The following is a 15,563-nucleotide window of genomic DNA, read 5'->3' on the forward strand; positions in this document are numbered from 1 at the left end:
TGTCCGCCTCCGTAGTGTAATGGTCAGCACGCTTGGCTACCGTTCTGGAGGTCCCGGGTTCGATTCCCAGGGGGGGTCAAATAAATATAAGTGATTTTTTCACTGTCATATTTATTCAATATTACCCTGGACTGGTACCTGAAGCGGAGGGCTGATCACCTTTCCTTCATGTGTAAACGATCAAGATAACACTGCGTTTATATGACGCAGTGCCCTATGCACCATTGGGGTGCGGATAAGGGTTATATTTATATTTTATTAATAAAAATAAAGCCAATTAAACAATTCTACATTTATGTTATAATAACTATTAAAAAACATTCAGATTTAAAAAAAAGGGTATGGTATAAAAAAAAGATTTTGCAGGATGGAGAATGATAATACAATACAATGTATTAAAAATACATTACTAGCCACTTGCGGTAATATGCGGTAAAATGGTGATAGAGAAATGATCCATGCAACCTATTTTCGTATGGAATAAATTTGGTGTAGAATAAATAAATGACATATCGCTCACTCCTTTCAAGAACGTAATTAATAAAAAAACTAGGTTTTTCAGGAGAATGTTATTACAGTTTAAAAATATAATACAATTTATAAAAAATAAATATCAAGTCACTTATTGAACTTTTTACTGTGCAACAGATCTTTTTAGGTAGAACCTGAAGGTTTTTTCTCCATTTGAAAAATATTAAGTATATTTAAAAAAATAATTAAACAATACCTTTTATTCAAAATGCAAAAACAACACTTTCTGCCCTGTAGCGGGTAAATATTAAGTTAAAAATATGCCTCTTTTGCTGGAATATAGTACATTTTATGGGCATTCCGAAAAACATGCACAACTGAAAATTGACGATTTATGACGTTCTTGAAAGGAGTGAGCGACTTGTCAAATCGCTTTGTATGCGAGGATATCAATCCCGCAAAGTGAAATCCCATTATCTGGGATCTAGTTTTAGGAATTCCCGATAGGTAAATACACAAATAGGATATACCGTAATGTGAAATCCCATAATGTGGACTTCTGTATTACATGATTTCCAACATTTTGAGTGTGTGCAAATACCTGTTCACAAAATCTGGATTATCTCCAATTACAGGAGTTATTTATTATTTTTTGACATCTCATCAAAGATGAAGAAGAATATGGAAGTCTAATATGAAGTTATAAATTATAATTTCTTGAATGTTTTCCGCAGATACTTTGTGACACATTTTATTATATCTTTATAAAATTAATTAACTTATAATTAGTACCTTGTCATCGTCAGGGATATTTTAAATCAAAAACATTGAAATACTCTAAAAAAAACTTCCACACACTTCATTAAAATTCTAAATCGAAACCGGTAGTTTAAATTGTATTAATAAAAAAGTGGTGAAAACAAAGTCAATTAATTTTATAAATATATAAATTTTAAGCTTAGATAATAAAAATGAAAATGATATTTTCAGGCGTTACTCATGTGTGTGATTACTTATCCAGTATTCGGACCCCACATACCAATAAAAGATTTTCTGCTCAATAAAAAGCTTCTTTTCATCTCACCAATAGATGTCTCTAGTGAAGTTCTAGTGATTCAAGAACAATGTTTTAAAATTGGTTCATATATATAGAACTTCCAAGAATTTGAGTATTATGGTTGTCAATAATGGGTAGAATTGGTGAATGTTACACGTAGCCGAGCGTGCTGACCATTACACTACGGAGGCGGTACAAAACTAAAATTGTAATAAAATGATATTTACCTCGCGATGTTCTGTAGTCTGTGCGCAAATTGAAGTTCAAAGTTGACATCGTAGGCGAGTATAGTTCCGTTCTCGACGCCAAGGCATAACTAAAATACAGAAACAGTAATTATAATTCGTAAATATTATACAAACGTCATATACATTTATGTATATATATGTAATAAAATACCTAGGTACCTACCTATACATTTTATTAAGTACTTACAAATAGTACCTACATAAAACAGTTCTACCACCAGATGTCGCATGCGTCGCACAGAATAAAACAAAAGACATCCGATAGAAAAAATATAATATTCTGAACTGTCAGAATCAGATAGATAGATAGAAAAATATTATAAAGATAAATTAAGAATAAACTTTAATTATGAACTTTAATTACAAAGCAACACATTGTTTATTTTATTATTATACACCCACTTTACATATTATTTACACCCAATTTACAAAGAAAAATATTACAACGTTACATATATACAGTAAAACCTCGATATAACGGACTTATATCGAGGATATAAAGAACAAAAATGCGGTCAAATAAAAAAAATAAAAAATCACAATTTTAAAAGAAATAGTCATTAAAAATAGAAAATTTTTGTTGTATATTTAAAAAAAATAACTTTTTTTTGGGGACGCAGAAGGTGCTTTGCCTCCAAAAGGTGCTGGCAAAAAAAGACAGCTGGGAGTCAACATCACAAGAGCTACAAGCGGAGGCCAAACAGATCCATAGGATATAGAAAAAGAAGAAGAAGATAAAACCAAGAAACTTGCAACCGCATAGAATCATCCGCTGTGAATTTAGTGATGACCAAAAAACTAATATTATCTTATGAGCCAATACTATGTCAAAATATTTATTTAACAGTTCAAATAGCTAGCTATTTAAATAACAAGTTTTTTGTAGCAGTGTTTTGTTTAAGTACCTACGGTAAACAAAACATTGCTGCAAAAAAAACGATAAGTATTGACGTACCGTAGAACGGGGCTACTTGAACTTTGATGTGTTACTTGAGCCCGGTACAAAAAAATATTTAGATCTGTATTTGGTCTACAATAATGAACGTATGGACATGATTCATTGTTTCCCTGACAGGTGACACTTATTGTCACCATACGTTCATTATTGTAGACCAAATACAGATATAAATATCTTTTTCTGTACTGGTCTCAAGCAACAACATCAAAGTTCAAGTAGTACCGTTCTGTAGGTCCCGGGTTCGATTCCCAAGGGGGGTAAAATAAATATAAGCGTTTTTTTTCACTGTTTTATTTATTCAATATTACCCTGGACTGGTACCTGAAGCGGAGGGATGATCACCTTTCCTTCATGTATAAACGATCAAGATAACACTGCGTTTATATGACGCAGTGCCCTTTGCACCATTGGGGTGCGGATAAGGGTTTTATTATTATTTATAAAATTAATTTACTTTGTTTTCACCACTTTTTTTATTAAAACAATTCAATCCACCGGTTTAAAAAAAATCTAGTTTAAAATTAACTAATTTTAAACATCTGAGACATTACTATCTGTCATTAGAATCCTAACTGTCGATCAAACCTCCTCCCTCTACCTCCTTCCCTAAACTCCCTTCTTCCTTTGCCCTCCTTATTATCGTCTTTTGTTAATTTATGTTTCTTTTTAAATGTCAATTTGTAATTTATGTTTTTTTAAATGTTCAAGTACTATCTGCCCTCTGATTGCAAACGGCTATATATGGTATCAAACGTTTTGATCAATATCACTAGTCCGTCTTTGGTCGGTTGGAAGATATTGCTTTTTAGCAATAAGCCCGCCAATGTACTTTTTATTTTCTGTACATGAAGTTTAAATAAATAAATAAATAAATAAATTTTAAAATTTCTGCACAGTAGGTTTTTGTGTTTTTTGTGTGTTCTCCACTTTGCGTATGCGTGCGCAGCTTCATACTGTTTTTCGGATGATTCCACTAGTTGTTATTTGGGGTGGCTATGCAATGAATAATAAAAAATAACATTTTTGATTTTTATGGAGTGTGTGGAAGTTTTTGGTGAAATTATTTTAATGTTTTTGATTTAAAATAAACCCTGATGATGACAATGTATTGTTGAAACCGGTAGGTTAAATTGTATTAATAAAAAATAGTAAAAACAAAGTTGGTTGATTTTATAAAATTTATTTAATCTTGTAATTTTAGACGGATGACGCCAAGCAATGATTTTATGAATTTATCCAATCTCTTTACACGCAGGAACAATGCTGACCTTATTTATCTGTATAAATTTTTAAATAATTATGTAGATTGCCCAGAGCTTTTATCACTCATCAATTTTAGAGTCCCGGGAGCACAGACCAGAAACAAAAACTCATTTAAAATCCCTAAAATGCACACCAAGTTCTGTTGGTTTTCCAATAAAAAATAAAAAAAAAATAAAAAAAAATAAAGATATCGCTCACTCCTTTCAAGAACGTCACAAATCAAAAATCGTCAATTTTCGGTTGTGCATGTTGTCGGAATGCCCAGAAAATGTACTACATCCCAGCAAAAGAGGCAAATTTTTAACTTAATATTTACCCGCTACACGACAGAAAGTGTTGTTTTTGCATTTTGAAGAAAAGGTATTGTATAATTATTTTTTTAAATATACCAAATATTTTACAAATGGCGAAAAAACCTTCAGGTTTTACCTAAAAAGATCTGTTGCACAATAACACGTTCAATAAGTGGCTTGATATTTATTTTTAATACATTGTGTTATATTTTTAAACTTTAAAAACGTTCTCCTGAAAAATCAAGTTTTTTTGTTTATGATTCTTGAAAGGAGTGAGCGATATGTTAAAAAATTGAATTGAATTGAATGTATTGTACCTTCTCTGAAGTTCCTCTTCTTCTAATTTCCAATAGTATCCATGGCAACATGGGAGTAGTGAACCTCTTGTCTATGGCAGTACACCCCAGATACTCCACCGAACTCAGCTTAGTCTTCATTTTCACTATTTATCTTATAACCCACTCTCACAAAACCATGAAAAAAGCACCGAATTCGTAGAAAAACACAAAAACTTAACAGTCGAATTTAAAGAACACTTTTGCTGGTGAATATTCATCGAAAATATTATTTTAATATCACAATTAGCTGTCGAAAATAAAACAGTAGTTAAATATTATATGTAGATTTAAGTTTGACCATTTAAATTTAAATATAAATTTAAACGGGCGTTGATAATGCTGCTGAATTAATCAAAACACAATACGTGTCACAACAAATTGCAAGAAATAAAGGTATGTCGATTTTTGATAAATGACGTTATTGAAAGGAGTGAGCGATATATCAAAAATCGTCAATTTTCAGTCGTGCACGTTTTCGGAATACCCAGAAAATGTACTGTATCCCAGCAAAAGCGGAATATTTTTAACTTAATATTTACCCGCTATAGGGCAGAAAGTGTTGTTTTTGCATTTTGTACAAAAGGTATTGTTTAATTATTTTTTTAATATACTAAATATTTTTCAAATGGAAAAAAAACTTTCAGGTTTTACCTAAAAAGATCTGTTGCACAATAAAAAGTTCAATAAGTGGCTTGATATTTATTTTTAATAAATTTTATTAGGTTCAAAAACTCTCCTGAAAACCCAGGTTTTGGAGTGGAAAGGAGTGAGCGATATAAACTGACCATTTATTTTTGTCTTCAAAACGGGACATCTACCAATTTTTTACGGAATAGTATGTATATTCAAGAAAACACGTATTTTTTCATAGTTATTATGTATTAATAAAAAAAGCAATGTTCATAAAGAAAATAAGAGGAATTAATAGTATGAATATTAAAAAATTATGTTGTTTTAGCTATCAAAAAACGGGACGTATGGTCACTTTATACATATAGCTTTGAGGTGATATCAATCTATTTAAATTTTAATACAAACTGAAACGGGCTTTGATAAGATGCTGAATTGATCGTAACACAAAACGTGTCACAATAGATTGAAAGAAATGGAGGTATGACTAAGGTTAACAAGACTGGAACACAAATAATAAAGTTACAAAAAATATTTTTTTAAATAACCATAACTGATACATGATTTTAAAATGATTTACTGAATTGTATTTTATTATTAAAAACACAAAAATAATTTTTGCCAATTGTTTTCTCTTGTATGGAAACAGTGTTTGATTTTAAAATTAAAAATATAAATTAAAAGGGAATTCTACAAATTAAACGCTGAATCTAGTGATTATTACTTGTTTTTTCTTGAATAAACACAAGAATTGAATCGAAAATAATGTAAATCGACGAAAGAAACTAATATTATTCACACGTTAATAAACATTTATATAGGAAGTTCAGTGAAAGCATACTTTCACATATCGCTCACTCCTTTCAACAACGTCATAAATCAAAAATCGTAAATTTTCAGTTGTGCATGTTTTCGGAATGCCCAGAAAATGTACTATATCCCAGCAAAAGCGGCATATTTTTAACTTAATATTTACCTGCTACAGGGCAGAAAGTGTTGTTTTTGCATTTTGAAGAAAAGTTATTGTTTAATTATTTTTTTAAATAAACTAAATATCTTTCAAATGGAGAAAAAACCTTCAGGTTTTACCTAAAAAGATCTGTTGCACAGTAAAAAGTTCAATAACTGGCTTGATATTTATTGTTAATACATTGTATTATATTTTTAAACTTTAAAAACGTTCTCCTGAATAATCAAGTATTTTGATTTATGACGTTCTTGAAAGGAGTGAGCGATATATAAAAAGCATACCTACATATATAAAAATAGTTTTCTTTAATAAACACAAGAATTGAATCGAAAATAATATAAATCGACAAAAGAAACTAATATTATTCACACGTTAATAAACATTTATATAGGAAGTTCAGTGAAAGTATGTATAAAAATAGTTTTCTTTAATAAACACGAGAATTGAATCGAAAATAACATAAATCGATGAAAGATACAAATATTATTCACACGTTAATAAACATTTATGTAGGAAGTTCAGTGAAAGTATGTATAAAAATAGTTTTCTTTAATAAACACGAGAATTGAATCGAAAATAATATAAATCGACGAAAGAAACTAATATTATTCACATGTTAATAAACATTTATATAGGAAGTTCAGTGAAAGTATGTATAAAAATAGTTTTCTTTGATAAACACGAGAATTGAATCTAAAATAATATAAATCGATAAAAGAAATAAATACTATTCAAACGTTCATAAACATTTATATATGAAGTTAACTATTGTTATACATACATTTACTGAACAGTTATATAGGAAGTTCAGTAAATGTGTGTATAAAAATAGTTTTCTTTAATAAACACGAGAATTGAATCGAAAATAATATAAATCCATGAAAGAAACCAAAATTATTCACACGTTCATAAACATTTATATATGAAGTTAACTATTGTTATACATACATTTACTGAACAGTTATATAGGAATTTCAGTAAATGTGTGTATAAAAATAGTTTTCTTTAATAAACACGAGAATTGAATCGAAAATAATATAAATCGATGAAAGAAACAAATATTATTCACACGTTAATAAACATTTATATATGAAGTTAACTATTGTTATACATACATTTACTGAACATTTATATAGGAAGTTCAGTAAATGTGTGTATAAAAATAGTTTTCTTTGATAAACACGAGAATTGAATCGAAAATAATGTAAATCGATGAAAGAAATAAATATTATTCACACGTTAATAAACATTTATATATATGAAGTTAACTATTGCTATACATACATTTACTGAACATTTATATAGGAAGTTCAGTAAATGTGTGTATAAAAATAGTTTTCTTTAATAAACACGAGAATTGAATCTAAAATAATATAAATCGATGAAAGAAACAAATATTATTCACACGTTAATAAACATTTATATATGAAGTTAACTATTGTTATACATACATTTACTGAACATTTATATAGGATGTTCAGTAAATGTGTGAATAAAAATAGTTTTCTTTAATAAACACGAGAATTGAATCGAAAATAACATAAATCGATGTAAGAATCACACACTATTGCACGTATATAAATATAAATTTTGCCACAATATTTACGACAAACACAATCAATGTTTAAATACCTAATTTAAGAGTACTTTTAAATGTAAATTTATCAGTTTTTAAGGTAGGAAAATGTGTTTACTTATCGAGTTATATGTCAAGTAAATACGAACACTTTCCGGTAATATTACAAACGTCACTCGCGACCCGCAGAAGCCGCGGAATAAACGTCCACCTACGGCAAATCGATAACGCTAACAATTCACTAACTCCTCGTTCAATTCGCGATCGGCCGAGCTTTGAACGATTAAATGACACAGGTAAATGTCACTAATTTCCCATTTTTCCGCTATCGACTCGCGCGGCGAAAATAACAAACACGCCACCGGACGGCGTCGCCATCTTGCGGCGGCCGCTCGAACTGTCGTCGCCATTTTGCGGGAAAATTGCATACGTCATTGCTTTTAGGCAAGGCCGACTAGAGACAGGCCTGGGCGCACAAGGGTTTTTGAAATGTCACGTGATCAAATCGGTGTTCTAAAATTTGCAGTTCGAGCCAAGCGGAGTGCGTCGGTGCGTCCAGTGTTTACAAATGGCCGCGATTGTTTATGTTGATGTTCGTTGTTGCTTTATTTGTGTGTTGTTTTGATATTGAATTAAAAGCATATAAACTTCAAAGTGAGTGATTAGACAGTGAAGTGTATTTGAAAATTGAATTGGTAAGTAATTTTCGTATTTATAACACAATTTCGATGTTTATACGAGTTTAAATCTCATTTGACGTTTCAATAAATCGTTGCTACTTTTTAGCTTATATAACAATGCATACTTATTTGTATTTCATTTTTAAGTGTTTATGTAACGTGAATATTGACACGTGTTTTATTTATAACAATACTTAATATTTTCAACAAAATCATTATTTCACATTTGAGGTTATATTTCGCTTACGAATCCATGAGCTTACTCACGAGAGATGATGTCGACTCAAATTTCTGTTCGTTTTCGTTATCATATTAAATTATTGTATTAAACATACACTATTCATGTTGAGTTTATCCAAGATAACCAAACGATAACCTCGGATGACCAAACTTAGCATTCTTAAATTCCTACGCTTAATTTCTTTGTTTCATTACAGGTGGTTTACAAAACAAAATGGGGAGATGTTGCAGCGTTTTTGGATGTAAATCCAACTACCGCTCTCAAAAAGAAAATGTATCCACATTTGCTCTTCCAAAAAACGATGCTCTACGGAAAAAAATGGCTTTGTCGGATTCCTACGGATTTTTCTGGAATAAAAAATCCATATGTTTGCATCAAGCATTTCGAAGAATCCATGATTATACGAAGCGACAGATGCACAGTACGCGAGGAAGCTATAGATGTGCCTCGCAAAATTCCCAAGCTTCGTGAGGGAGCAATTCCTACAATATTTCCGAGTGCTCCCAAATATCTATCCACCGCACCCCAATCAACTAGAAGACTCGCTGATGTGGAGACATCCCGGATGGAGATCGCTCTTCAAAACAGCCTCGATGACCTAAGGAAGCTGAATGAAGCAAAATCCATAAACAGTTTAGACGATTTAACTAAGACCAATCAAATTAAACCAGAATGGGTTTTAACGGAGACAGCGTTACAAAGAGTTTTGTGTTTAATTGACTTAAATGATGCGCCTTGTGTTTTGGGCGCTATTAAAGTAGTGAGTGATTTAAAAATACATTTATATTTAGGTAATAAGTTAGTAAGTAAAAGTCGTCATCCAAGAAATGTGAGTATAATCAAAAACGTAGATGATTTAACTGACGTGATAAATTTTATTGAATCCTCTATCCATGACATTACCATCCCCGCCATTGATTTAAATGATGTTCTAATTATGTTGCAATCACACTTCCCAGATAGTGATCAGAGAATTATGTTCATTATAGAACAAATTAAGTATGCCGCTACCCTAAAAAATCTCCGTCGATACAGCGGGAATACTTTGATATTTGCAGCGTCAATGTTTGTACACTCCTCGGCTACGTATCATATGTTATTTAATACTAATTATTTGTGCATTCCTCTTGCTACAGCATTGGTATGGTTTAGTTTGCAAACAATTTTAGATTATTGTCCTGATGTTTTTATTAGTGGCCAGAATCAACTCTATATTTTAAATAAGATAAGTGTTTCTAAATTAAATTATTATTTCTTGAATCAAGGTGATTTTTTAAATGAATGTATTTGTAATAAGACTTTGCTAATAATATTAGAAAATATTTGCCATAGAACCTGTAAAATCCTTTTAAGTAACTTAGCAAAAATCAAAAATGATGAACTTGCTGCACAAAGTTGTTCGGGATCAAGTAGAAAAGTACTAAAATTTTATTAGTTTTTTCTCATCCATAACCATCAACTATCAAACCTAATGTGTAAACTGTTTGAGTAAATTAATGTAACATGTCTTTAAATTAAATCCTTCACATAACATAAATCACATATTCTCAATTGTCAATTTAACAAAATTGAAGTATTTTGTTAAATTGAGTAGTACAAGATTAAATGCAAATGTTGTAATTGAATCGACTTATATGGTCACCAATATTAAGAAATTTACTTACATAATTATAAGCTTCTTTTCATGTCCAATTATTTTTCCATTTGATATCTTATGCTTAAAATATTTGAGTTGAATAGATTTTTTTCAATTACTGTTATATTACATGTTTTTAATGTTAAATGTGTATATGTATATACATATATATATATATATATATATATATATATATATATATATATATATATATATATATATATATATATATATATATATATATATATATATATATATATATATATATATATATACATATTTATATATATATATATATATATATATATATATATATATATATATATATATATATATATATATATATATATATATATACATATTTATATATATATATATATATATATATATATATATATATATATATATATATATATAAATATACATATTAGAAATAATTATATTCCTGATGCATGTCTTTTATGGTGAGATTATAGCTTTGTGGTAATTTCTGTCCATTTTAAATTTTAATTTTACTTGGTAAATGCAACATTTTCTTGATGTCATTATTATAATTTACTTATATAATTTACTGTAGGTTCCATTACTATTTTTGTGTTTTTGAGTATGATATAGTATATTTTATATATATATATATATATATATATATATATATATATATATATATATATATATATATATATATATATATATATATATATATATATATATATATATATATTATATATATATATAAATATATATATATATATACATGTATATGTGTATGTGTGTGTATATAAGAAAATAAATAATGCCTTTTTATGTAATATTAATTCGTTTTATTTTTACCTTTCCTTTTTTGTAAAAACTGTTATCATTTAAACATCTGGATTTTCGAAAATTGTAGGTTTAAAACTTTAAAAAATAATCCGAAATTCCACTCGCATATCGCACGCGGACAATAGCACTGACTTCGTAATTCGGCGTTTGCGCGCCCAGGCCTGTCTCTAGTAGGCCTTGTTTTAGGGCTGCGACACACGTGCGAAAATATATTTTTACTTTATTTTTTGACATCTCATCAAAGATGAAGAAGAATATGGAAGTCTGGGTATTTACGGGGCTGAGGACCGTCTTAGGCTAGTTTAAGTGATCACTTTACAGACGTGTAACATTCACCAATTTTATCCATTATTGACAACCACACTTCTCAAATTCTTGGAAGCTCTATATATGAACCAATTTTGAAACATTGTTATTGAATCACTAGAACTTCACTAGAGGCATCTATTGGTGAGATGAGAAGAAGCTTTTTATTTAGCAGAAACTCTTTCATTAGTATGTGAGGTCCGAATCCTGGATTGTAATCACACACATGAGAAACGCCGGAAAATATCTTTTTTTTATTATTTAAGCTTATAATTTGACCAGATAATTTATTTACAACATTTTGAGTGTGTCCAAATACTTGTTCACAAAATCTGGGTTAACTCCAATTACAGGAGTTATTTTCATATTTTTTTTTGTTGATGCAGAAGAACTTCCATATTCTTCTTCATCTTTGATGAGATGTCAAAAAATAATATGAAAATAACTTCTGTAATTTGAGATAACGCAGATTTTATGACCAAGTATTTGGACACACTCAAAATGTTGTGAAATCATTTTTTTCTTTCATTTCTTCCTTCCTATCATATTTATCACCAATCAAATCAACCTATGCCCAAACCATCTCAACACACACCTTTCTAGTTTGATAATATTATCAACCTTGCATTCTTTCAACTTTTTTAGTGTGTCCAAGTACTAGTTCGAATCATTCCACAAGATCCACATGGTTTTTGCTAAGGGTCCATGATGCTCCATGAATGTTTTGTGGGGTGCCATATGGAAACCGTATATTTACACAAGGATCCACAAGGTTTCAGCTTCGGATCTATGATGCTCCATGAATGTTTTTTGTGGTGCCATATATGGGAACCGCGTATGCACAAATGTATCCCCAAGGTTTTAGTCAAGGGTCCATGATGCTCCATGAATGTTTTGTGGGGTGCCATATGGAAACCGTATATTTACACAAGGATTCACAAGGTTTCAGCTAAGGGTCTATGATGCTCCATGAATGTTTTTTATGGTGCCATATATGGGAACCGCACATGCACAAATGTATCCCCAAGGTTTTAGTCAAGGGTCCATGATGCTCCATGAATGTTTTGTGGGGTGCCATATGGAAACCGTATATTTACACAAGGATCCACAAGGTTTCAGCTTCGGGTCTATGATGCTCCATGAATGTTTTTTGTGGTGCCATATATGGGAACCGCATATGCACAAATGTATCCCCAAGGTTTTAATCAAGGGTCCATGATGCTCCATGAATGTTTTGTGGGGTGCCATATGGAAACCGTATATTTACACAAGGATCCACAAGGTTTCAGCTACGGGTCTATGATGCTCCATGAATGGTTTTTGTGGTGCCATATATGGGAACCGCATATGCACAAATGTATCCCCAAGGTTTTAGTCAAGGGTCCATGATGCTCCATGAATGTTTTGTGGGGTGCCATATGGAAACCGTATATTTACACAAGGATTCACAAGGTTTCAGCTAAGGGTCTATGATGCTCCATGAATGTTTTGTGGGGTGCCATATGGGAATCGTATATTTACACAAGGATCCACAAGGTTTCAGCTACGGGTCTATGATGCTCCATGAATGGTTTTTGTGGTGCCATATATGGGAACCGCATATGCACAAATGTATCCCCAAGGTTTTAGTCAAGGGTCCATGATGCTCCATGAATGTTTTGTGGGGTGCCATATGGAAACTGTATATTTACACAAGGATTCACAAGGTTTCAGCTAAGGGTCTATGATGCTCCATGAATGTTTTGTGGGGTGCCATATGGGAATCGTATATTTACACAAGGATCCACAAGGTTTCAGCTACGGGTCTATGATGCTCCATGAATGGTTTTTGTGGTGCCATATATGGGAACCGCATATGCACAAATGTATCCCCAAGGTTTTAGTCAAGGGTCCATGATGCTCCATGAATGTTTTGTGGGGTGCCATATGGAAACCGTATATTTACACAAGGATTCACAAGGTTTCAGCTAAGGGTCTATGATGCTCCATGAATGTTTTGTGGGGTGCCATATGGGAATCGTATATTTACACAAGGATCCACAAGGTTTCAGCTACGGGTCTATGATGCTCCATGAATGTTTTTTGTGGTGCCATATATGGGAACCGCATATGCACAAATGTATCCCCAAGGTTTTAGTCAAGGGTCCATGATGCTCCATGAATGTTTTGTGGGGTGCCATATGGAAACCGTATATTTACACAAGGATCCACAAGGTTTCAGCTACGGGTCTATGATGCTCCATGAATGGTTTTTGTGGTGCCATATATGGGAACCGCATATGCACAAATGTATCCCCAAGGTTTTAGTCAAGGGTCCATGATGCTCCATGAATGTTTTGTGGGGTGCCATATGGAAACCGTATATTTACACAAGGATTCACAAGGTTTCAGCTAAGGGTCTATGATGCTCCATGAATGTTTTGTGGGGTGCCATATGGAAACCGTATATTTACACAAGGATCCACAAGGTTTCAGCTACGGGTCTATGATGCTCCATGAATGGTTTTTGTGGTGCCATATATGGGAACCGCATATGCACAAATGTATCCCCAAGGTTTTAGTCAAGGGTCCATGATGCTCCATGAATGTTTTGTGGGGTGCCATATGGAAACCGTATATTTACACAAGGATTCACAAGGTTTCAGCTAAGGGTCTATGATGCTCCATGAATGTTTTGTGGGGTGCCATATGGGAATCGTATATTTACACAAGGATCCACAAGGTTTCAGCTACGGGTCTATGATTCTCCATGAAAGTTTTTTGTGGTGCCATATATGGGAACCGCATATGCACAAATGTATCCCCAAGGTTTTAGTCAAGGGTCCATGATGCTCCATGAATGTTTTGTGGGGTGCCATATGGAAACCGTATATTTACACAAGGATCCACAAGGTTTCAGCTACGGGTCTATGATGCTCCATGAAAGTTTTTTGTGGTGCCATATATGGGAACTGCATATGCACAAATGTATCCCCAAGGTTTTAGCCAAGGGTCCGTGATGCAGAGGTGATGGTGTGCCAAATACTTGAAAGTGGTCAGGTTAGGAGTCGTAATAATGGGCGGGTATGTATGAGGAGATGCATGAACGTGGAAGAGGCGAAGAATGTTTGCAAAGACAGAGTGGTGTGGCGTTCTATTCTTTCTGCCTGCCCCTGCAAGGAAGTGGCGTGATGGTCAGTTTTTTAGTAAGTTAGTCCATGATGCTCAAAGAATGTTTTTTGGAGTGCCATATGGAAACGGTATATTTATTTATTTATTGATTTGGCGTTTAATTTGTAGAACTCCATTTTAATTTATGTATTAATTTTAAATCAAACACAGATTTTTTGAGTCTACCAAGTTGTATTTTATTAACAAAAACACATAAAAAATTATATTGTGACAATTGTTTCGCCTTGTTAGGGCATTATCAAACGAATGTGAAGATCAAATGGACTACGGTCCTTATGTAGCCATACAATTCTAAGTGACAGTTTTAACACGTGCAGCAATAATTTATGGGAGACAACAGTAGCTAATGGGGGATGTAGGTATGTACCCTTATATTTATTTTCTGGGAAAGGAAGAATTTATTGACATGGCCATATAAACGGTATATGCTCACATGGATCCTCAAGGCTTTAAACAAGTGTCCATGATGATCAAAAATGTTTTTTTAGAAAAAACATAAATCCATAGGGCTTTAGCTACGGGTCTGTGAAGCTCCGTGATTATTTTTAGGGGTGCCATATGGAAACTGTATATGAACACAAAGATCCACAAGGATTTAGCTAAGGGTCCATGATGCTCAGAGCATGTTTTTGGGGTGCCGTATGGTTCACAGCAGAGATTCATAGCATGAATACTTATTGGAGGGTCATATGAGCACTATAAAAGCAGTATAAGAAGTATAAAATATGGACCCTCTGTGCAACTACATGGTGTCTATATGGTTTCCATACAAATAATCAACGTCCATCAAAATCACCATATGGACACTGTGCGTGCCAAAAAGGTGTCAGCATGGTATCAGTATGAAGAATCACATTCCACAAATTCACCCTATGGACGCTGTGTGTGCCTACATGGTGTCAG

At 32.0% G+C, this 15,563-nt stretch overlaps 1 protein-coding gene and 1 long non-coding RNA gene across 2 annotated transcripts in view; one reads left to right on the plus strand and one right to left on the minus strand.

Annotated features, from left to right (window-relative positions):
• plx (PTB_TBC1D1_like and TBC domain-containing protein plx) overlaps nt 1-8,060 on the minus strand; it is a 77,830-nt gene extending 69,770 nt beyond the window's left edge. Inside the window, exons 1-3 of the mRNA XM_088259046.1 lie at nt 7,923-8,060; nt 4,608-4,875; nt 1,756-1,844 (exon numbers count right to left, since the gene is read on the minus strand). Of these exons, the coding sequence (XP_088115172.1) occupies nt 1,756-1,844; nt 4,608-4,727 (209 nt within the window). The 5' untranslated portion in view covers nt 4,728-4,875; nt 7,923-8,060. The remainder of the gene's footprint in view (nt 1-1,755; nt 1,845-4,607; nt 4,876-7,922) is intronic.
• A 193-nt stretch (nt 8,061-8,253) lies between these two features.
• On the plus strand, nt 8,254-10,270 carry LOC148310072 (uncharacterized). The gene is made up of 2 exons (XR_015837437.1): nt 8,254-8,499; nt 8,922-10,270. It is a non-coding gene; the product is annotated as an uncharacterized LOC148310072 (long non-coding RNA).
• Nucleotides 10,271-15,563: the final 5,293 nt, after the last annotated feature.

This window comes from Brachycentrus maculatus, unplaced genomic scaffold (genome assembly GCF_059751285.1).
Source record: "Brachycentrus maculatus isolate JH-2025_06_01 unplaced genomic scaffold, ASM5975128v1 h1tg000108l, whole genome shotgun sequence".
NCBI classification, from domain to species: domain Eukaryota; kingdom Metazoa; phylum Arthropoda; class Insecta; order Trichoptera; family Brachycentridae; genus Brachycentrus; species Brachycentrus maculatus.